At 39.2% G+C, this 23,296-nt stretch overlaps 1 protein-coding gene across 1 annotated transcript; it reads right to left on the bottom strand.

Annotated features, from left to right (window-relative positions):
• Window positions 1–3,171: 3,171 nt before the first annotated feature.
• On the bottom strand, window positions 3,172–20,291 carry LOC115821650 (tripartite motif-containing protein 35-like). Its single transcript, XM_030785454.1, has 13 exons — window positions 19,890–20,291; window positions 17,878–17,973; window positions 17,561–17,791; window positions 17,005–17,027; window positions 16,800–16,918; window positions 16,094–16,158; window positions 15,608–16,063; window positions 8,691–8,756; window positions 7,695–7,790; window positions 7,489–7,578; window positions 7,158–7,180; window positions 6,145–6,217; window positions 3,172–3,276 (listed from the first exon to the last, which is right to left on the bottom strand). Exons 1-13 carry the CDS (start codon window positions 20,289–20,291, stop codon window positions 3,172–3,174), a joined length of 1,845 nt encoding a protein of 614 aa, XP_030641314.1.
• Window positions 20,292–23,296: the final 3,005 nt, after the last annotated feature.

Genomic DNA, 23,296 nt, shown 5'->3' with positions numbered 1-23,296 from the left:
TATATGCTGTCTTCAGAAATACATGTGAATTGAACTCTGTTTCTTTTTTTAATATCTAGACTTGACTCAAACAAATTAAATGAGACAGACTGAACTCAGTACAGCGACATATTGAACTCTCTTCCTGCTTCAGCTGAATGTGTGTCAGGAGGTGGGTTGATGATGATGCAGAATTCTGATTGGTCAGAGTGAGCAGACTTGCATATTTGGGATGTTACAACACTAAGGTGGGAAAGAGTCTGTGCTGAGAGGAACTGTTTTGTCTTCACTTCCTATAGATTTCTGTACATTCTCTGAATTTACTGCAAAGATCTTTGCGACTGCAGATCAAACACTACAAATGTTAATTCATTTTTTTATTCAATTGAATGAGCATTTCACATTAATGTTATCTTTTAATATCAACTGTAGTCTTTAGTATTAAAGGTTGCACTAAAGCTCTGAGCAGACAATGATCTTGCAGACCAAAGAAGAACACAGAAGAAAATCTATTGTCTTAAAATATTACATAAAATGTAACACATAAAAAGACACTATGTTGAATCTGCATTCTAGATTGTTCTCTTTTGTTAAGACTGAAAACAACTCATATAATTTTCTATACTATTTTAGTTTAAAGACATAGACTCTGCATTTGTAGAAAAACAATGGCAGATAAAATGTGCTGTTGTTTTGATCTCTGGCATATATCTGCCTGTCCTTTTTTCTCAGATCTGTGAAAAAGGTCATTCTTTACAGTACAAAGTTACACCTAATTCAGTCACTGACAGTCAGTGGCACTAGTTTTGCTCAGCAGTGCTGGACTTCACTTGAACACGAGAACAAAACGCAATGACTCTTGCAGCATCAGAGATCAAATCTCATCATACACAGTTGGCTCCCCCTGCTGGTAAATTACAGTCAGTGACATACCAGAAGCTCAGCGACAATCTTTCTTTCTTTCTCTCTTTCTTTCTTTGGAAGTTTATTAAACATCACTGATATTGTTTTCAAATAAAGAGATATTGTAATAAAAATTCCAGCAAGGTCTAAAAAGAAATATGAAACAAAACATTAAAGTTCACTTTAACCCTTTAAAATCAACTACAAGAAAAGTAAAACTAAACAGTTCAATGACATTTGCTGCATTTGTCCCCTGCTGACTACCTCTGTTTTCCTCCCTTAAAAAAGATTTAAGAACTATATTAGAATTTGCTCTCATGTGTCATATGTAATTCTGTTTACATTCTAACCTGTATCAGTTTTAATTCTGCAGTGTCAGCATCAGTGAACAGTTCACTGGTAATATTGGAGATAAAGGAGAGATAAAGGAGAGACTTAACACTCACTCTAAAGGAACAGAAAGACTCTTCGTCATATCTAAACGGAGAAAAAAGGGAGAAGATTTGTGGGGAGACTACGATTGTTTGTACGCTTTCGGAGAGACTGCTGCTGTTTGTATTCTGCGCGGAGTTGTATTCCGCATTTATCCGAAACTTTGTGTACGTTCGGATACCAGTAAGTAAACTCGGTGAAATTCGCACGCATTTGGGTTTACTTTGTGTCCGATCGTACGGTGATCAAGTTTGTAAGCTCCTTTGTTCTCGTAATGGCGGCATGTAGCATGTGTATATTCATTCCCAGTGTAATATTGCATCCTTTATTTAAGCTGTGCATGTGTGTCCCTAGATTGTGTATCTAATTTGGTGCTGTTATCTGTTTGCTACAGAACCACACACATACACCCGTAAACAAGCACGCACAGCAGCTCTGTATCATTGGTTGTACATACATACCTACACATTTACACAATCTCCATACTCTCCATTTTCTATTTAATAAAAACCACTAAAGAAATATCTTGTCTTGCATTCTAACTGGATGCGCCATAGCGGCCACACACTTCCTGTGAACCATATACAGTCCTTCACACACACACACACATCATAACAGTTTGTATAGATTGGGAAGTCAGGACATTAGAAAACAGAAATGTCACACCATTGAAAACCAGTAAAGAGAAATTCTCTCCTGAGTGGGAGAGGTTATAATTAACCTCATGCTCCTTTGACTGAAACTTTGTCTGAATGTGAGATGAAAGAGTGTGGTGGCTTGAATCGTCTATAGTCACATGGTGAACTGGAACTGAATCACAGGTATAACAGAACTGGGATTTGAGCAAAAACAGATTCTTTATTTGAAACAGGGGTAGCTGAGTGTACACAGGTTGTCTCTGATTGTACCTGAAAAAGTTGACAACCCTGAGTTCATCTCCTTGATATTCTCCATCATCTGACTCTTCTGCTCCTCTTCCTCATTCAGTGCAGTTATCCTGGTGGCCTCTTCATCTCATAGAAACTGGTGTAGGGGTTGTCGGGCCCGTAGACCATATCACCCATAATTCCCTGCTTGACCGCATGGATAATCTGAACCAATTTCTCAGATTTCACTGTAACGGTATTGGATACAGCAATGGTGTCAGGGTTCCTGCATAAACTGCTCTCTGTTGTGCCCCTGCTGGTCATGTCTGGTATTAGCTGGCATTTGTTTTTTGTTTTGTCATGTGCTTTTGTTTATTTTGGTTTTCCATGTGCTCTGGCCCCGCCCCTCACTTATTGTGTCATTGTGCTCACCTGTTTCTCGTTGAAGTTGTAATTAGTCTGTCTATTTAAACCCTGCCTGTTCTACCCTTTGTTTGTCAGTTCGTAGCACTTTCCCCCCAGTGTGTCGTACCAGCCTTTTCATATTCTGATGGCCTTCAGTGTTTGACCTCTGCCTGTTTTTTTTTTTTTTTGTTTGTTTTTTTTTTTTTTTTTTTGACTATTTTTCCCTGTTGGATTTTGCCTCTTCTGCCTGCCTTGCCCTATACCTGTTTTTGAACCTTTTGCCTGTCTCTGCATTTTGCCTTTGTCTGCCGTTTTGGATTGTTCACCTCCCTCTGACTGCTCTGTGGTACGACCTCTGCTTGTTTTTTGGATTCCGTTTTCTGCCAAATGTATTGAAAGACTTCTGCCTGGCACAATAAACATCTTATTCATCAGCGAGTCTGCAACTGAGTCCCCTGTGTTCCCTGACAAATGGAGCCAGATACTAGACACAGTGATGATGCAATTTTCGCCATAAAATCGTGGAAAATTCCAAACTCTCTCTTTCCAGCTCTTCAATTCTGCAACCCCCTAGCAGCGGCTCACTCTAGCAGCAGCTCGCTAGCAGCGGGTGTCTCTGGCGGGTGTTCTTCCCTGCATACAGAGACTCCGTTACTCCCTGGTATCTGATCCCTGAGGCGAGTGATCCTGCCTGGAAAAAGAGACACTGTTTCTCTGCCGAAGAAAAGAACAAAGTAACAACGTAGCGAGATATTTGTACAGCCAAAGTTTTAATGTACTTTCTCTCGCGCAGTTCCAACTTTAACTTCAACCAGCTAATCACACTGTAACGCACACAGTATTCGGCGGAAGAAAAGGCGACCGGATCCCTTTTTATTTCTTTAAACGTCGATGAACTAAATCAAGAACCCTTCAAGATCATCGTACGACTCACCGAGCCCCGAAGATCTTCAAGTGACAAGGAAAGGAACCTCTCCCTGGACCTGCGAATCGCACTGCTCATCAGGCCACCAAAGACGCATCTTCGGTCACCACGCAATGAGCGTTTCAAAGTAAGGCTGGCACCTGGGCACACTTTAGTATTAAGATTATATGAGGTTAACATGAAGGAAGTGTTACATTTAAATCATGAAAGATTTCAAATATACACCGTATTTCATGTACAATGCGGTTTTTAGCTGTTCGCTATTTTCTTTTGGTTACAACTCATGAAGGGTAGATCTGGCATGCGTTCTCTCTCTAAATCCCTTTCTTTGATTTGCACACCAACATTGGGATTGCAGTTGACTTAAGGGTTGGGTAGAGTTGTTGAGTTTAGGGCCTAATTACTTGAGACTAGCTCTCAAGTTAGACATTCTTCGTTCTCTCACACACATGCGCTTCTTGTTGCCCATCCCCACTTTCGTTGGTGCCTAGCACACACGCTTGCGCACTACATCCTCATACCATGCATACCTCTTGCCTGTGTGCCTGCACACAACCTCTCTCCCTCCATACCGTATCAGTATTAGTTTGCCAAGTACTATCTATTAACATAATCAATACTATCTTTGAAATAAACGGTTGTCCTGTCTGTTTCTGCCACAGTATTCACTGAATGCCAACCTCTGCTATCAAAGTACTCCCAATTACCTTCATCAACCTGGTTGTTCATGAGCGTTATGGATTTAGTAGTGTAATTGTAATACATTAGTACTGCAATACTCTAAGACTGTAGCACAGTGTTACAGCTAGCTTATTCCATTAATCTTAGTAGTTTAACAAAATATTGAGCACCCAAATTAATGGTTAATCAATTGAGGCTGATTTATTAATCCTATCACACCTACATCTTTTGGTGTCCCTGTGTTAGGATTGCAATTGTACCTACACTAGTGAAGCTTTACAAACTCCTAATCTGTCCCTCTGTGTGTTAGGCTTTGGATCGTGGATGTGACATTTAGAGCATGCTGAGACAGAGACTTCTGTCTTCAGCAATAACAGTAATAAAACCTGTTGAAGCCTTCTTCCCAGCAGCAATATGTACAAAATTATAAAGGTCTCATATACCAATGTCAGTTAAACCGATGAGCCTATCTGTGCCCTTTAAAAGGAAGGGGGGAAAAATCAGTTTAATCGATCTCTGAGAGTCCCTGCCAGTGTTCCTGTACACTGTTTCATTACAGGCAGATATACATTTTGTTTTTATGCTTCAGTCTTTCTAATAATATGCTGAAAAATATTCATTCTAGTAAAGAAACGCTCATGCATCAAACTGGACATAATTCTGTGTTCGTAATTCATAATGTTCATAATTCTCTCACTAGGTCGCCTCAGAATGGGCACACTGCATTCTGTTCAGTTGTTGCCTTCAGAGATTTCACAATCAATGGATGTTCTGGTATATGGATGTTCTGAACAATTTGTCTCTTGTCCCTTTTATCTGTAATGGAGAATTTCTAATGAGAAGAAAAAAAAAATAAACTGTAGAAACTGACTTGGCTTTTTGTACTTTAATGTGAACACGACCAAGTCAGACAACTCTCCACCGCTAAGGGAACACACTCAACTATTTCAGAATTCTACTGATGGTAATTACCCATGGTTTTATTTTACAATTCAGTGATAATCATGGCTTAAAAATGAAGATGTCCTTGTTATCCAAAGTCACCCTAGTCCATTTAAACAAGTCATACAAAAAATATACTTCATGCTTTTTACAATACTGGTTTTGGTCCAAACAAAAGTGGATCAGAAAAGCCAACATACCTTTAGTCTTCAAAGGATCACCAATTTGCGCGTAAGGTTACTTTCAATGGATTTGGGCAACTTTCAATTAAGGGCTTTACATAAATTTTAAAAGACAAAATGCTGAATGAAAAAAAACAATGTTGCATTAAAACACACACACAATCACAAAACTTCACAGATTATACAAGTCACTATTTACACATTAATAATAGTCAAAGGCCAATTAATAGAGTTTTATACTAACAAAGTTCAGCATATACAAAAAAATCACACATACACACTTCAACCTGTGCACAGAAGAGAGAGAGAGAGTGTTCTGAAAGTCCAACATCAGACAGAAGTGACTGTTACAGAAGACTTTACTGGTAACACAAAGGGCACTGTGCACTGGAAGTACAGAAAAATGGAAAGACTCTCTCAGTAAAAGTGTGTGTGAAAGTGTGTATATATTATTTAGGAAGTCATAGAATGACAATTTTCCTCTGTCCCACTTGAGTTCCACTCTGACTCTCTGGATTGTCTTATTGACCTTGAGAACAGTGACTTGTTGTTTAGGAGAGCGTGCTCCATATTTATTTTTACGAAATCCTATTGCCCAGATTTCCTTTACAGCGCCCTCTTTTCTCTGGACAGATTCTGGCATCACTCCCAGGAACCACAGTAAATGGTCCCCAACCTCAACATCCCAGCAGTGTGTCCCTGAGTTAAAGCCCTCAGAGCCCAGAACAGCACAGCATCTATGAATTCTCTCTGGATTATCAGGAAGCTTCGTGACAACTGTGTGTACTTTATTATCAGCCTCAGGATCTACATCACAAACACATCTCACACTGGTCAGATCCTCCGACAGGAAGAGATGTGGGTTTGCATTGTTGCAGTGTTTGGGTCCAGAATGACAGGAGCTGAAAAGAGAGAACAGACAGAGAGCGCAATGAAACACATCTTACATTCATATTGTAGACACTATAGTTTTGCTGAAGAGAAAAATAAACAAAAAGTGATTGACATTTTTAGATTTGATTGATGTACATTCTTAGGTAACTATTATTATTATTATTATTATTATTATTATTATATCTTCTCTTGCCATTGTAGTATGTTGACAAAATACAGTTGAGCAATGTTGCACATTAAGGTTGAAACGAAGAGCATTTAGTGAAACCAGAAAAGGTCTCTCCTTCTGTCCATCTATTTGTCTATCTGTCTGTTTGTCTGGCTGTCTGTCTGTCTCTCTCTCAGTGGGTTAAAGACAGAACTGTTCTTTTCCAGAGTTAACTGCTGCCAGCCTGACCCCATCCCCACAAATCCTCTCTTCATCAGCCTGACAACATACAGAGAGCACATGAGTGACCACAACAACTGAACAGAAAACTGACTGTAACAACTGACCATAGAACTGATCACAATGACTGACCACAAAGAGACCACACAACTGATCAAAACAACAGACCACAAAGAGACATCACAGTTCCTCACTAAAAAAAAAAAACAAGCAAAAAACAAACAAACAAACAAAAACAACAACAACAAAAAACACTGCAGCAATTATAAAACTAATGTCATTCCTGGAGGTAATTTATGTAGATGAGAATTATATTGATCAGTGTACTTATATATAATGACTGTGAAAAACTCACTATATTGAACAATGTTCTGCATCTTCTCCCAGACTCTGAACTTCAGGTTGCCCAGGTGTTTTGCCACATTGATCAGTGCTCCTGAAAGCATGTGTGGATCCTGCAGTGTGCACTGGGCTCTGGAATAAGATTCAGGAGTCAGTGCTGCTGTGGGTTTGGGTTGAGAAACGCAGAGAAAAGAGAGAGGGAAATGCAACTAATTTACCTTTTCAGTGACATGTCAAAATACTGAGAGAATAAAAAGGAATAAAAGAGAGGTCAGTATTGCAATACTAATAAAGAATAGACAATGCTGATGAATAAGTATTAAAAATTAAACTTAAATAAAACTCAACATCTGTCTTTTAAATTATTCTCTCTCTCTCTCTTTCTCTCTCTCGCTATGTTCTACATACCTTGAATAATAATACACCCTCAGCTTTTAACTGCTCTTTTATGGCTCTGATTGTGTCTGAATGAGATGATATCTCTCTACACATCTCCTCTATCTTCTCCTTCATCATCTGACTCTTCAGCTCCTCTTCCTCTCTCAGTGCAGTTATCTTGGCCGCCTCTTCATCTCGTAGAAACTGGTGAAACTTCTCAAACTCTTCCTTAATCTGTTTCTCTGTGTGTTGTGTTTGATTCTGGTACAAGACCCAGATAGAGGGGTTTTGGTCACAAGAAAAAGCAATAATGTTTTTCCATGCCGATAGTGTATTCTTTATTCAACAGTATACTCTCAGAAGAATGGATTTCTCACCTTGATGTGCTCTGCCACTTTATCAAAGCTTAATTTAAAGTTTTTAAAGGTCTCCAGTTTCTCATGTAAAGGTTTCAGTGCAGTCTTGAGTTCCTTCTGGAAAACATCAACACTGTTATGCGTCACCAGGAATTCACATATAAAATGACCTGTTGTCTAATACCGCCCTTAACAATTAACCTATTAATAATAATCCTAGCCCTGAGTTTGCGGGGTTACCCCTGAAATTCAACTACACACTGGGCTAAAAGGTGCCAGTGTGAAACAGGGCTAAAGTAAACTATGACAGTCGCATGTCATTCTAGAATGTAAGCATTAGTTACATGTTCCAACATATATTTAACCCAGGGCTAGTAGAAGTGCAGTGTGAATCATATAGCCCTAGGCTTCAGTTTACCCTGTGTTAACAATGTGTGTGTGAAAAGTTATTTCAGGGTCAGTGAAAAGCCCTTAAGCGAGCTGAGTAGGCACCAAAACGTGACGTGAAACACTGCAGACTACTAATTTGCCAGAGAGTCCTAAGAGTTTCTAGTTGGTGTTTGTGTATATATCAGTCGCTAGCAAATCTAGCCTGTTAGCTACCTTTAACTTTAGGTTAGTATAAGTTATGGTAGCAAAGGACACTCTAAACAACTTTTTGGAACAGCATTTTTTTTTTTAGTATTAAAAAAACCAAAACAAAACATCAAAAAACCCTGCCTTGATCAGTGGTTTTCATCAGAAAAAGTATCTGCGACTCACATATCTTTAGTTACAATCAGTGCTTTGAAAATTGTTAAACCAGAGGGGACAAGTAAATAAACGCGAGCTGAACAAGTACATAACATGGCTTGGTGGCCAAACAAGTTATTTAGCCTCTCTTTCAAATGTGTAGTATGAAATCCCAAAGTCACAAGTCCTCGTTGTAGACAGTCATGTAGTATGATGACGCCACGGCAGCATCACCAGCTACATCGGGGAGGGGGTACTAAGTACAGTGGAAAACCAACGAGGTACCAGACCAAAAAGCGAGCAGAGTCGATTGGAGTCAAGTCGAGCTGGTACCATGCAGTGGAAAAGCACCTTAAGAAACAAGAAATAAAAAAAATTCATTAAGAATTTTTTTTCTGCTCACCTTGTGGTCCTCGACAGCCTCATCAATGGGACAACACCTGTGATTTCTATGTTGTCTTGAATCCCGACACACCAAACACACAAGCTGTTTATCCTCCAGACAGAAGAGTTTGAGTTTCTCATTGTGCAGATGGCAGATCTCCCCAGATCCTGCTGAAGTTTTCTGACTTCTCTCCTGTAAGAAGGTCTCATGCAGGTTCTTTAAAGCTGATTGGTCGGTTGAAGAAGCTGTTCAGTTCCGTCTCCAGCAAACTGGACACTGTTGAGATCCCTTGAATTTCCAGAACTGCTGTAGACAGTCCTTACAGACACCGTGACTACAGGAAAGGAGAATAAAATCCCTGACGATGTCACAGCACACAGGACAGGAGAAATCCACCTCAGAAAAAGTAGACCTGGATGCCATTTTCACTCACAGGAATTATTGGTCCCACGGTATGTGACAGTTTTTGAATTTAAATGTGTCACAGTATGTGTTCTTCAGTCAGATTCAATCTTAACTGTCATCTTGTATCTAAAAAGAATGACGACTCTTCAGTCAGCTTCAGACTTGGACTCCAAATCCAAAAGTTTTACACATTCTCTGTGAAGTTTCAGCTGTCGTCTGAAGGAACGAAAATCAAGTTCACAAAAAACATAAACTTCATTCCTTCACATTCCATCAGGTAGGGTGTGTCAGAGGTTGGGCTTAGGGAAAGAGAGACTTTGATAACCCATAACATTGACCATTAGTTCAATATTTGTTTGTATTTTACTTAGAGAAGGCGATTTATTTATAATTCAGGGATGATTTTTTTTTCTTTTTGATCAAATATTTGTCGCTGTAGAGATGATAAAAAAAAAAAAAAGTTGAATTGAATGTCTCATTCTGAGTACAGGAGAATGAAGATTTTGAGGGCTGGAGCAAAAATATTTCCTGCAAAAAACATTTTTTCATTCAAACTCGTCTGACCATTCTTCTGGAGTCCAAACAGACTGGAAAATGTTCATTGTGTGCAAACATAGTTTCCCTTTCACTTATTAAATAGTTTCAGCTGTTCTGATTGCAAGTCTGTTTAAGCAAAGTGACAGAGATGTTTACAGGTGTAAGTATGTTAATACCTACGCTTTAGTTATTGTCACTGCTGGTTTAACTCTCATATCCTTTTTTTTAGAACCACAGGTTCACGCATGTAGGCCTACATGAAATGTGAAAGTGTACGTATGGTGAGTTTGTGCTTGTTTAAGTCACTGGAGAAAGACTGTAAGCCACAAAGATCTCACATATCCATGGAAGACATTGCCCTACACTGCAAAAAAGGCCTTACTAGAAAGAAGCCACATTTTCTTTAATGTGGGAAAAGTCTCTTGTTTCAAGCAGAAAATCTGTCAATTGAGTTTGCAAATTTTTCCTGGTAAGAGCTTGAAACTAGCATAAACTTTTAGCCAACTTAAAACTAGGAAAAATGTCTAACTAAAATCCTTAAAGTAGTCAATTTGGTTTGTTAGAAGCAACTACAATGCAAGTATTTGGATAATCTTGTTTAAATTTGTTACATATTACATTTGTTAAATTAGTTACATATTTCTCATAATAATCAGTTCTTTTAATACACCACTTACACGATCACTCCTCAGGTTACACACCTAACACGTGGCTAAAACAAATGCAACTGGGAAAAAAAATGTTCTTGTATTGTTCCCTTATCTATCTAGATATCTAGAAAGAGTTAGAGATGAACTGCAGTTTTGGCGTGGTATTACAGCAGGAATAATGTCAGTACTTCTCTAAAAAACAAATAGTTAAAAAGAGGACTCAGGTAGATTTAACCTGAGATGGCGGATGATCTAGAAAGATTAAGAGTTTGTGTTTCTGGGCCTAGACATCAAATAATCAGCAGGGGTCATTTTGTCACTTTTTTTGTGACGTCCCGGGAAGAGTGCTGCAGCTGGTACAGAGTGAAACCTGCAGCACCCTGTCGGGGTTTATTTTGCAATAGTGATTGGCTCGCTATACATTATCTTGCTTATTACACGGCTACTCACTAAAAAAATATATATATATCTTGACACAAAATATTGGTTTAAAAACTATTTTATTGCTTCCGCTAAAAAAAATAGTCCATTAGACTCAGAACTGCATCCATAGCAACAGTCTGTTATTAATTGCATCGGTCTGCTTTTCAGAAAGAACAGACAGTAGAATGCCATAATTGACAAATCAGAATTGAGTATTCAACAAAGTCGTATAATAAATAGAATAAGTACATAGTTCCAGGACTTTCTGGGTTTTTTTAGTTCTGAATATTTTCGATCTGCGGCTGGTTGACTGCACCAACTGTATTCTGCCCATTACTAATTATTTTTCGGTCCAGTAGCGCCATCTAGATCCATAGTTCTTCAGTTTCATATTACATTCCGCTGGTGCTACTTCTTGTTAGAGGAGAACTGAGAACCTTCATGTACTGTGATGTCAGGTTCCTGGCCTTGTAAATAGTTGTTAGCTATTTATTCATTGCGTTATTCTGAGTTTCACTTTACCTGCTGTGTTACAGTTTTGTATTTACCTTATAACAGAGACAGAGAGAGAGAGAGACAGAGAGACAGAGAGAGAGAGCGAGCAGCTGAATTGTCAACCCAGTCCTGGCTGAATCTGGTACAGTTTCCTTCTCCCAAACAAGTGGTCCAATATCCATTGTCAGCACAAGTGCAAATAGTTCTCATAGAACTAGCCACAAATCAATTATTCCTCACCAAGGAGACCAAAGAGGGCGGGGCCTACTTGGCACCCTTTATATAGGGTGATCTTCTATTCCTTACGGTGTATGCACTTCCTGCTTGAGTGCACTGGCTCCCGCATTGGACTCGTCCTGCACTTACACCCTCATACTACCAACAGTCCATCCTGTTACATAGGGAGTGCTATAATATGTATTTTAAAGTTAAATAATTTGGAAGCTTTTGATTTCAAAATGGTATCTTCACTTGTTAAGATTCTTAGGAGAATCAACAAGCATCACTGTGCATCTGCCCATTCCAGCCTCCACTAACATTTCTGGAAGAGTTTCTGGTGTCTAATTTGGTCCAGATGCAGGTCATTTAAAAGCAATGAAAAGGCACTTAACAGAGACACTTCTTTTCACTTAACAGAAACCAAAGAAAAAAAAAACAAAGCAGCTCAGGGCAAATCCAAAGAAGCACTCGAAAACAGAGATAGTTTGTAGATTTCAAAATAAGCAAGGAATTCAAGAGAAATCCCAAGACATACAAAAAAGAAAAAAAAAAAAACCCCAAAAATAGTGATGGGACATTTGATACTGAGGCTCAGAAGCTCGTTTCACTTTCGCTTAGCATACTGGTTTGAAACAGTGTGTTGAAGCTTGTATCAAATTGCCATTGCGACATGACTGATGATGTCTGAAGCTTTGCACATCACTGAAAGATTGGGAAGGGTTTGACCAAAGTTTTGGCGCTATCCCGGACTGCGTAAACTATGATGGTGCGTTCCATTTGAACTAGGAAGTCGGAATTTTCGAGTTCCCAGTCGGAAATTTCAACGAGAACGCCCCCTAAAGTCGGATTTCCAACTTGGAAAGTCGGAGGAACCTCACCAACCCCGACTTAAAAATCCAAGATGGCTGCCCCCAGTGGTGAAGTAGTGAAAGCTGTAGTAGTTTACTGTTTATTGGCACTTCTGTCTTAGTTGTATCTCATTAAATCAGTCGTACACACAGTACGACTATTTTGTATGCACAAAATACCGCTTAATGTGTTGTTATCAACTGGTATTGCTAACAATGGCTAACGACAGCTAACCTGGCTAAATGGTTTTCCGAGTTGTGATACTGGAACGCTGTGAACTTGGGTGTGACGTCATTCCGAGTTCCGAGTTCCGAGGCAAATGGAATGCAGCATATATAGATGACTGCCTTGGGATTGGGATCCCGTGGGTCCCGCGGGACTCAATGCAAATCTCATGGGAGTGGACTGTTTTAACTTTGCGGCGGGTGGGAGTTGGCGGTCAAAAAATCAACTGCGGGTCCCAGGATTTCCGTGTTTCATGCCTTAAGTTTGTTTTCTTTGTTATTTATTAGTGTTATTTAGGCCGTTCATGTGTCTCTTTTTGCTTTAAGTTAATTACATATACCGGTGTGATGACCTCTGTGTTGTTGAGCATAGGCTACGTTTGAATGTACTTTTTTCCCTTTTTTTTAAAGTTAATACCTTGAGGCATCTGGCTACAGCTAATAGTTTTAAAGCCGCTGTTGTTCATTTTGTTATTTATAATATTGTGATATTTGCAAATGTGGTGAATTAGTAGGCTTTGGAATAACAGTTTTGATGTTTTCTATTAAAAGAGATTTTTATTTATCTCCTATTTATTACCTCCATAAAGAGGCTATGTTTTCGGTGCAGTTTGTTTGTCTGTCTGATTGTCAGCAGGATTACGCAGAAACTACCAGGTTTATTTTCATGAGACTTGGTGGGGGGCTACAGCATGGGCCAAGGAATAACCCATTAAATTTTGCAGTAGATAAGTTTCATGGGGTAATAATAATAATAATAATAATAATAATAATAATAATAAAAGTTTATTTAGAGCCCAATATCACTATCTATAGTCTCAAAGGCCTTTACATGTCTATAACGAACTCAAATCAGAATTATATTATCCATAAGTTAGAGAAAATAGATAAGTCTTTAACTTGGTTTTAAAGATATGGACAGAATTTGCCTCCCTAATTTCTGTTGGTAAACCATTCCAGAGGAGGGGAGAGTGGTAGGCAAAGGCTCGGCTGCCAGTCGATCCACGTATTATTTTCCACTTTTGGTAACATTGCGAGACAGAGCAAAATGAACTGAATTTGTCGCACATGCGAAAACCAGTCGTACTTAGTAGCCTTCACCATAGCCTGACGCGCACCTCCCCAGAAATGTAACTACGCGTCGCGGCGACGTGCGTAGAAACAGACTGCAACAACTGTGATTGGTCCGCTGGTAGTTTCACCCTCCTTCTGCAATCAGTTCAATGGTCGTACACACCATCTCCTCCGATGCCTTCTCTCTATTCTGTGTTGCAGTAATTTCACTATTAGTAGCCGTTGTTCAACATTTATTAGTTCCAACTCAAACAAGATCCACTCAGTTTCGTAGCCATAGAAAATTCTCGGCAAAATGGCGAGCTGACCCATCTCAAACATCACTGTACAAACAAATGCAGCAGGTATGCAAGAAATAAGCAGTGTCTAAATTATCCTTACTGTACATTTTCCAAGTCGATATGACCAAAATAAGTCTATTTAAAGGTCATTGTGGGCTTGCATAACACGCACATAATCACTAATCGTTTCTTACAATAAATTAGCTTTCACAATCATACATTGTGGGAGCGGGCGGTAATGGTCAGAAATCCAGCCCCGCGCAGGGCTCTGCTAAATGGGGACATGAAAGAACCGGTCATGTACCTCATATAATGAGCCGAGACACACGCAGATGGAAATTGAATTTGGAAAGAGGCGATCGCGAGTGCGGGAGCATTTCGACCTGTTAGCACACAATAAATATTATTTTTCTTTGGCATTTGGAGTTTTGAAATGAATAAATACACCTGTTGACTTAAACGGTTTTTATTCATTATTTTGAAACCAAGACACCCTCGACTAAAAACGGGCATAGCACAAACTGTGAATTTAGGAACATCATGACAAATTTCAAGCTAAATGGCATAGGATGCATACAATGTCTGTGTGATGTTATACCATGCTTTCCATTAAGAGGTAAAATATGATTTTTTATTGAAGAAAATAATTAGAATAAATATAATTATCATGAATGAACATGGAATGTAGCCAAATTACAGACTGACTCATGGGTATAACAGTCACAGGAGTAGTCACAAGTAGAGCCCTTTACCTGTAACTTTCCTATTCTACAATGAACACAAAATTATTGAAGTGCAAAAAGTATTATTACATTTACTTGAGTTTCAATGAAACAGAATAATTCAGATTCAAAATCTAATATCAGTCTTCAATATAAAACAAGAATATTCCACTGCTTTGTTAGAAAATAAGAAGGCTACAACCAAAAACTCTGCAGTGCACTTCTGAAATCAAATCTTCCAAATACAAAGAGTCCAAACAATCATATATGCTTATACAATGAACATTATTTACGTAATATTACAAATAATAAAGCCGACATGAAAGAGAAAAAAAGAAAAACCAACGCCACATTGCAGACCTGACTGCAGCAAAATGGCAGCTTCACTCAAGTTCAGTCACTTACAGTACCAAGGCAGGAGCGTGGTATGATATCACACATAAAATGCAAATAAAATATACAATTCAAAAGAATATTATTATGATTTATAAATCTAAATTCTTAAACTATTATTTTAACCCTTTACTGTCCCACAGTATGTAAATACTGTTTAACTAATATCCTCCTCTTAATTTAGAGCAATATCTCATCAGTTTTTCAATGACGCAAGGAAACCCAGGGAAATTTTACTGATATGTTTTCTCTTTCACACCGAGGAAAAAAAAATCTGTCTAAGAATTTTGAACTAATTCTGAACTGATTCCAATTTGAACTAAGGTGAAAGCTGTGAGACAAGTGTTCAAAACACTGATAAAAAAATAAACTGAACAAAAATAAAAGAAAAACATACAAAAAAACACAAACCTCCACGAAGAAACCCTGTGTTTGAGAAAAGGTAAAAGGAAAACAAACAGAAAAAGTAAGTCTTTGCATCTGACACTTCTGCTACAAACTCTTTATGTTCTGACAGGTTAACATCAGACAGAAGTGACTGTTACAGAAGACTTCATTGGTGAGACAGTCAAAGGACACTGTCTACTGGCAGTAGAGAAAAGTGGAAAGACTCTCTCAGTAAAAGTATGTGTGAAAGTGTGTATGTGTGTGTTATTTAGGGAATCATAGAATGACAGGTTTTTTTTGTCCCAACTGAGTTCCACTCTGACTCTCTGGATTTTCTTATTCATCTTGAGAGGAAGGTCTTCTTGTTTGGGAGAGTATGCTACATATTCATTCTTATCAAATGCTATTACCCAGCCTTCATCTATAGCGCCCTCTTTTCTCTGTGCAGATTCTGGTATCACTCCCAGGAACCACGCTAAATGGTCTCCAACCTCAACATCCCAACAGTGTGTCCCTGAGTTAAAGCCCTCAGAGCCCAGCACAGCAGGAAATTTATCAATTCTCTCTGGATTATCAGGAAGATCTGGGACATCTACATGTATTTCATCATCTGCCTCAGGATCTATGTCACAAACACATCTCACACTGGTCAGATCCTCAGACAGGATGAGTCGTGATTCTGCAGTGTTGGGGTCCAGAGTAACAGGAGCTGTAGAGACAGAAAATCGATGTTCATATTGTAGACATTATAGTTTTACTGAAAAGCAAAATGTGCAGGAAATAGTTGATTTTTTTTAAGTTTGACTATTTACGTAAATTCTGAAAACTTTCTTCTTCTTCTTCTTCTTCTTAATATATATATATATATATATATTAAAATACACTGCTATAAGAATGTGGTCATATGCGGTCCAGACCACCTCCAAATGTGGTCTGAGTGATCAGATCTCCATGCGACCTCAATGTGCATTGGATGCGTTTACACCTGTGCTTTTGAGCTGTCCACTTGTGATCGGATCACCAAAATCAGATCTTAATGCAAGGTGTAAACAGTATGTCTGTCTGTCTATCTGTCTCTCTCATCCAATGCTGACTGCTGCAAACCTGACCCCCATCCCTGTAAATGCTCTCCTCACCAACCTGACAACATGTATAGACCACTACAACTGATCTTCACAACTGACCACAAAGTGATCTCACATTGAAATCACACTTCCTCACTATTAAATAAAACACTGCAGCAGTTATACGACAAAAGTCAGTCCTGGGGGTAAGGTACAATTTCCTGTGTATGATGGAAATAATGATATTGATCAATGTGTTTTCTTTAATATGATTCTAAAAACTCATTGTATTGAACAATGTCCTGCATCTTCTCCCACACTCTGAACTTCAGGTTGCCCAGGTGCTTTGCCACATTGATCAGAGCTCCTGAAAGCATCTGTGGATCCTGCAGTGTGCACTGGGCTCTGGAATAAGATTCAGGAGTCAGTGCTGCTGTGGGTTTGGGTTAAGAAACACAGAGAAAAAAGGGAGGGAGAGGCAACAAACTTACCTTTTCATTGATCTGTCAAAGTGCTGAGAGAATAAAAGAGTGGTCAGTGTTAGAATACAAATAAAGACTAGACAATGCATAAGAATAAGTACTAAAAATTAACAAATAATCCTTAAAAAATCTATCCTTTTCTCTAACATTACTCTCTGCCTGTCTGTGTCTCTCCCTCTCTTTATAAATATATATATGTGTGTGTGTGTGTGTGTCTGTGAACTGAAGGAATGGCAGCTGGAAGCTACTCCAATTAAATTTATGTGCCGGGTTCGCAAGCACTAGCCCACCACAGGTGATCGGTTCAAATCACTGAGTCCAAAGTTAAGGTTGATCCTTTTATTGCAGGATTTCCACCACCAAACAAGTCTCAAACTGTGGAGTGTCTCTACCTCGATGTACAAATGCAACTATTAGGGTGTGTAAATGTATTGTACCAAATAAGAAATGGGGTATACCATTAGCATAGGGGCGGTAAAGAGGACGGCCTTTAAAACTGTGTGTGTGTGTGTGTGTGTGTGTGTGTGTGTGTGTGTGTATGTGTTTCTGTGTGTGTTTCGCACACCTGTAAGAACTGGATATCTTCAGCTTTTAACTCCTCTTCTATGACTCTGATTGTGTCTGAAAGAGATGATATCTCTCTACTCATCTCCTTGATCTTCTCCTTCATCATCTCACTCTTCTGCTCCTGTTCCTCCCTAAGTGCAGTTATCCTGGCTGCCTCCTCATCTCGTAGAAACTGATGTAGCTTCTCAAACTCCTCCTTAATCCCTTTTTCTGTGTGTTGTGCCTGATTCTGGTACAGGATAGAGGGGTTTGTTCACATGAATACCCAATAAGGTTTTTTCCATACAACCAATGATGTTTCTCTATTCGCTATACCTTGATGTGCTGTGCCGTTTTATCAGAGCTTATTTTTAAGTTTTCAAACATCTCCAGCTTCTCCTGTAAAGGTTTCAGTGCAATCTTGAGTTCCTCCTGGAAAACATTAACACTGTTGTGTATTAACAAGTCAAATCCCATTAAAACAGTAGAGAACTGTAGGACTCTTTCTCAAAGAATGTTGTGTGTGTGAGTGAGTGATTAAGACAGTAACTGCTGTAAAGATGTATTCTCACTGATCAGTATCCCAGATCAGACAGTTCTAAGGACATCCACTAGAAGTTCACATGTAAAACAACCTTTTGTATAATAACACGTTTAACAATAAACCTGCATATCCATGAGAATGAATTGAAACCTCAGCACTTTTATGTCATCACAAAATTAAATGCATTAAAACTGATGTCCTCCACTGGCAGTCATAAATTAATGCACTTAAGAAATGGCTGTTTTCAAACTGACCACACATTTACTCATATATGCTGTATGTATATAGTGTGTGTGTGTGTGTGTGTGTGTGCGTACATGTGTATGTGTGTGTGTGTACATCAAATTATAAAACTGTCATCCATTTGGGCGGCACAGTGGTGCACAGTGGTCCTTTCTGTGTGTTTGCATGTTCTCCCTGTGTCTGCGTGGGTTTCCTCCCACAATCCAAAGACATGCAGGTTAGGTGAATTGGAAACACTAAATTGCCCCTAGATGTGAATGTGTGTCTGCCTTGCGATGGACTGGTGACCTGTCCAGGGTGTTGCCTCGCCTTTCGCCCTATGAGTGCTGGGATAGGCTCCAGCACCCCCCCTCCCCCAGTCAGGATAAGCGGCTTAGATAGTGAGTGATTGTCATCCATTTGATAGATGTGATAGGTAGAATTTGTTTGCAATGTAATGTAATCTTGAAAAACAGGTCAGCATTTTCTATGTGTTTCATTGCTTTTCATCTTTTCTTTTGAGCGGTGTCACTGAGCAGTCTCAGACGCACGCGCACACACACACACACACACACACACACACACACACACACACACACACACACATTCACTCACACCAGCTGGCCATTGATATTGATGTTGAAATTGTTTTGAATATTGACTGTAATGCAATGTCCTGTATTTTTTGTTATGTTATATTTGTTTCTTCAGAATATTGCTTATACATTTTATGTATCAGCCTAAATTCTCAGTAACATTATTTAGCTAATTAAACAACCTTACATTTCAAACACTGATGTCTGCCCCATTTCTCCCAGCAGGCCTAGATGTTTACTTCGCATAATGGGTTATGCATTCATTCATTCATTCATTCATTCATTCATTCATTCATTCATTCATTCATTTGTTTTCTAAGCCACTTGTCCTAAGTAGGGTGACAGGGGGTGCTGGAGCTTATCCCAGCATTCATCGGGCAAAAGGCAGGGAAACACCCTGGATAGGTGACTAGGCCATTGCAGGGCAGACACACGGACAAACACAATCACACCAAGGGGCAATTTAGTGTCTCCAATTCACCTGACTGTGGATGGAAACCCATGCAGACACGGGGAGAACATGCAAACTCAACACAGAAAGGACTCTGGCTGCCCGGGTGGGAATTGAACGTAGGTCCTTCTTGCTGTGAGGCGACAGTGCTACTCACTGCGCCTCCGTGCCGCCCCCTAATGGGTTACATAATGTCAAATGTTTGTGTCTTAAATGCTTTCATGGACATATCTCCCCAGCCAAAATTTCTTTGACTTTATTCTGATTTTCTGAACAGGGGACAAACAGGCTTTATGAGCTGTTGAGATAGTGTTGTCGTAAAATCAAGTTCAAATGCTGAATATTCAGAAGATCTGCTTTTGTGTTTGTTTTGCCAGAGTGAATAGTGAAATCACGACAAAACACTTTTACAGGAGTGAAGTGATCATGTGACACTGCCAAGGATTTGAAGGAAATCTAACATGAAAGTAACTGACACCTTATCTATGTGTGCACAAGTAACAAATTATGTATTTGGTTTTTTTTTTTTACTCACCTTCCTGTCTTCTGCAGCTTCTTCAATAGGACAGCACTCATGATTTTTATGTCTTCGTGAAGTCTGACACACCAAACACAAAAGCTGTTCATCCTCCAAACAGAAGATCTTTAATTTCTCGTTGTGCAGACTACAGATCTCCTGAGAAACTGCAGAAGTTTTCTGACTCCTCTCCTGTAAGAAGGTCTCACACAGATTCTTTAAAGCCAGGTTCGTGAGAGACATGTCCTTTGAGGATTTTCCTCTACAAACTGGACACTCCTGATCTCCTTTAGTTTTCCAGAACTGCTGTAAACAGGTTCTACAAATGCTGTGACTACATGATAAAATAACAGGATCTGTGTAGATGTCACGGCACACAGGACAGGTTAAATCCTCTTCTGATTTGTATTTTGATGCCATTTTCTCTCAGATATCAATGTGTGTCTTCCTTATTGCTTCTCTTTCACTTTCACTTTTACCTGAAGAGTCTGGTTTCCAGGAAAAATTTCCAGGAGTCCTACAGTCTTCAACCGGTGAATTGTATTCTCATTTACTATTAGCTGTTTTCAGCAATACATGTGAATTGAACTCAGTTTTTTTTTAAATAGTACCAATCAACTGAAATAAATCAAATGAGACAAACAGACTGAAGTTGGCACAGCAACAGATTGAACATCCTGCCTCAGTTGAGGGTATGTCAGGAAGTGGTGTTGTGGTTATGAAGACTTCTGATTGGTGGGAATGAGCAGACTTGTGCGTATTTGAAATGCTATAACACGAGGGTGGGAAACAGGGGTGCCGGAAATGGAGGGAGGGGGTGGGTATTTGCCAACCTTCTTTTGGCTCTCAGAAGATCTATGTTAATCAATACCGTCCACGTTATGCCAAAAAACAGAGAGAGAAGTTAACCGTTGCAGCGGTAACCTTTCTTGTTTCTAATGTACAGTCTTGTTGAGTTCTATGTTTGGGGGGTGGGGAGGGGGGGGGGGGGGGCTGATCCATATAAGCTCTGGACTTGAATAAGCAGAAATAAGTTCTTGCTCATTCACGAGGGAGCTCATAGCCAGCCTAATCCACATTGTTTTAGGATTAATGTTTGACTCCTGGTTATGATGTCACTCCGTACCACCAATGAATCTTATGACTAGATTTGACTTTGTTATAGACATGTAAAGCCCTTTGAGACTATATAGTGAATAAATAAATGTTATAATTAGTATTATTATTATTATTAAAGGAAAAGGAAAGAAAAAAAGCATAAACATTGTGAATGAATTTAAAAAATGAGCAGTTTAATTTACATCTGACCTCTATGCACTCTATCTCTGTTTTTCTGCTGGAACCAAACAGTCCAATGGCAAGATCCTAAGAGGAGAGAGTTTACATGTATCAGTAATGGAAAAACAATAATAGTATCTGAACAAGAGAGTTTCTGTTGTTGTTGTTGTTGTTGCTGTTACACAGATTTGAGTTCCACAAATATTCTTTTTTTCTCTTAAAGCATCTCAAAACATTTTTAGTGCAAATGAAATGCATTTTGTGTGTTCAGCATTTACCATGCCATGCCTGGGTTGATTATAGTTACTCATACTTAGTAATCTGATTGCGTAATCCTGATTACATGTAATCCGTTACTACATAAACCTGTGTGTGTCTCAGGGTGTTTGAATCAGTGTGTGTGTGTGTGTGTACGTGTATGTGTGTGTATGTATGTGCATGTGTGTATGTGTGTGTGTGTTTATGTGTGTGTTTTGCACACCTGTAAGAATAGGATATCTTCAGCTTTTAACTCCTCCTTTACAGCTCTGACTGTATATGAAAGAGATGATATCTCTCTACTCATCTCCTCAATCTTCTTCTTCATCATCTGACTGTTCACTCCTCTTTCCTTTTTTACTGCAGATATCAGCCTCTTCTGCCTCTTCATCACACAGAAACTGGCGAAGTTTCTCAAACTCCTTCTTGATCTGCCTTTCTGTGTTTTGGGCTTGTTTCTGGAATGAACAACTGTTATATTTCCATTGTAATACATATCAGTGTTACGTTCTTCCTGAATAGACAGGACACAAGCTGGTCATCCAAATAATGCTTACAGCCAGAATGGAATTAAATTGGAATAACTTGTTGTACATGCAGGATCCTGTAGCACCAAATCAGTCAACTGTGAGCTGTGCCAAACTACAGGGCAACCAAAAGTATATATTAACCACTAACCATTGTCCTTGCTAGGTTAGTAATCATATTATCAGTGCACCACAATCAATAACACTTAGGTTTCTACACTCACCATCAAAATATATTACAAATCATGAAGAGCCCCAAAATATCTATTAACATGAAGTTACATGAGGTTTACATTAAGGTCTATACTGTAAGCATTCCTACATTGTAGATAAAAGTTACAGTGGACAACGTGAGAACATCACTCACATAGTCATTTACAATTAAATGTAGAGAAATTTGAAAATGTACTATGTTTCTGACCATTCTCAAACAATTTTCTCCAAAACGATTGTATTCTGCCCATTACTATTATTCTAAGTATTATTCACCGCGTGAAAAGAGTTGTATCCGGACTAGAATACTCCTGTATATTCCCGGATACTCCACAGATAATCGGCTGTATCCGGCAGTTTACAGCTCTGTTACGTGGCATGGAATACCCCTGAATATATACCAGGTTTGGGGGTCTGCCTAGAACCCTTAGTTGCCATGGTGAATAATCTCTTGGGGGTGCTTGCAAGGGAACATTTGCACTTCGCACCTTGGGCCACCAGGTATCCCGCAATTGGTCAAAAGTCTTACTTTGGATAGGTGGAGCAATGTCTTGCCCCTCCTCTAAAACCCTTCCCCATTGGTCCATTGTGGGTCCCCAGACATGATTTCAAATGGTTTATATTATAAATATTATTACTGTTATCATTATTATTATTATTGGTGGTGTTGTTTTATGATGTTTTGACTTACTCTTCTCCTCCTTTGCCTCGTTCGAGTTCGAGTCAAAGACAAAAGCCAGAAGGCTACAGAGATAAACTTACCGAAACAGAGTTATTTCCCGCTCGTCTTCTTTTTTTGGGCAGACTCCTATTGCACCTCTTTGATGGGACTCCATCCTGTCCAACCGCTGAATAACATTCTGCATGAACATTTACTGCTGTTCAGACATCTTCTTAAAAATGCATTTAATGGGGACACCAGTTGTTTGTTTTCGTTCGCACGCGGCGTTGGAAAAATTGGATATTTTTGGAGAAATTGGAGAAATAAGGGTCGGATGTGATGCCACACGGGTGGCGGGTTGGGGTGAGGGTCATGGCGGACTGGATTTACGGTACAGAAACTGGCTTTTGGTACATGGAATGTCACTTAACTGGGGCGGAAGGAGCCGGAACTTGTGCGGAACTTTTGGCCTCCGACTGAGCGCTGCT

This window comes from Chanos chanos, chromosome 9 (assembly GCF_902362185.1).
Source record: "Chanos chanos chromosome 9, fChaCha1.1, whole genome shotgun sequence".
NCBI classification, from domain to species: domain Eukaryota; kingdom Metazoa; phylum Chordata; class Actinopteri; order Gonorynchiformes; family Chanidae; genus Chanos; species Chanos chanos.
Note: the sequence above shows the minus strand (reverse complement) of the source record. Positions and strands in the feature narration are given on the sequence as shown.

Coding starts and splice junctions, on each gene's coding strand:
- LOC115821650 (XM_030785454.1), bottom strand. CDS start 20,291: ATGGCATCAAAATACAAATCAGAAGAGGATTTAACCTGTCCTGTGTGC. Junction 16,159..16,799: donor GCAGGACATTGTTCAATACA/ATGAGTTTTTAG, acceptor CTGTCTCTACAG/CTCCTGTTACTCTGGACCCC. Junction 8,757..15,607: donor TCTCACCAATGAAGTCTTCT/GTAACAGTCACT, acceptor TTGTTTCTTAAG/GTGCTTTTCCACTGCATGGT.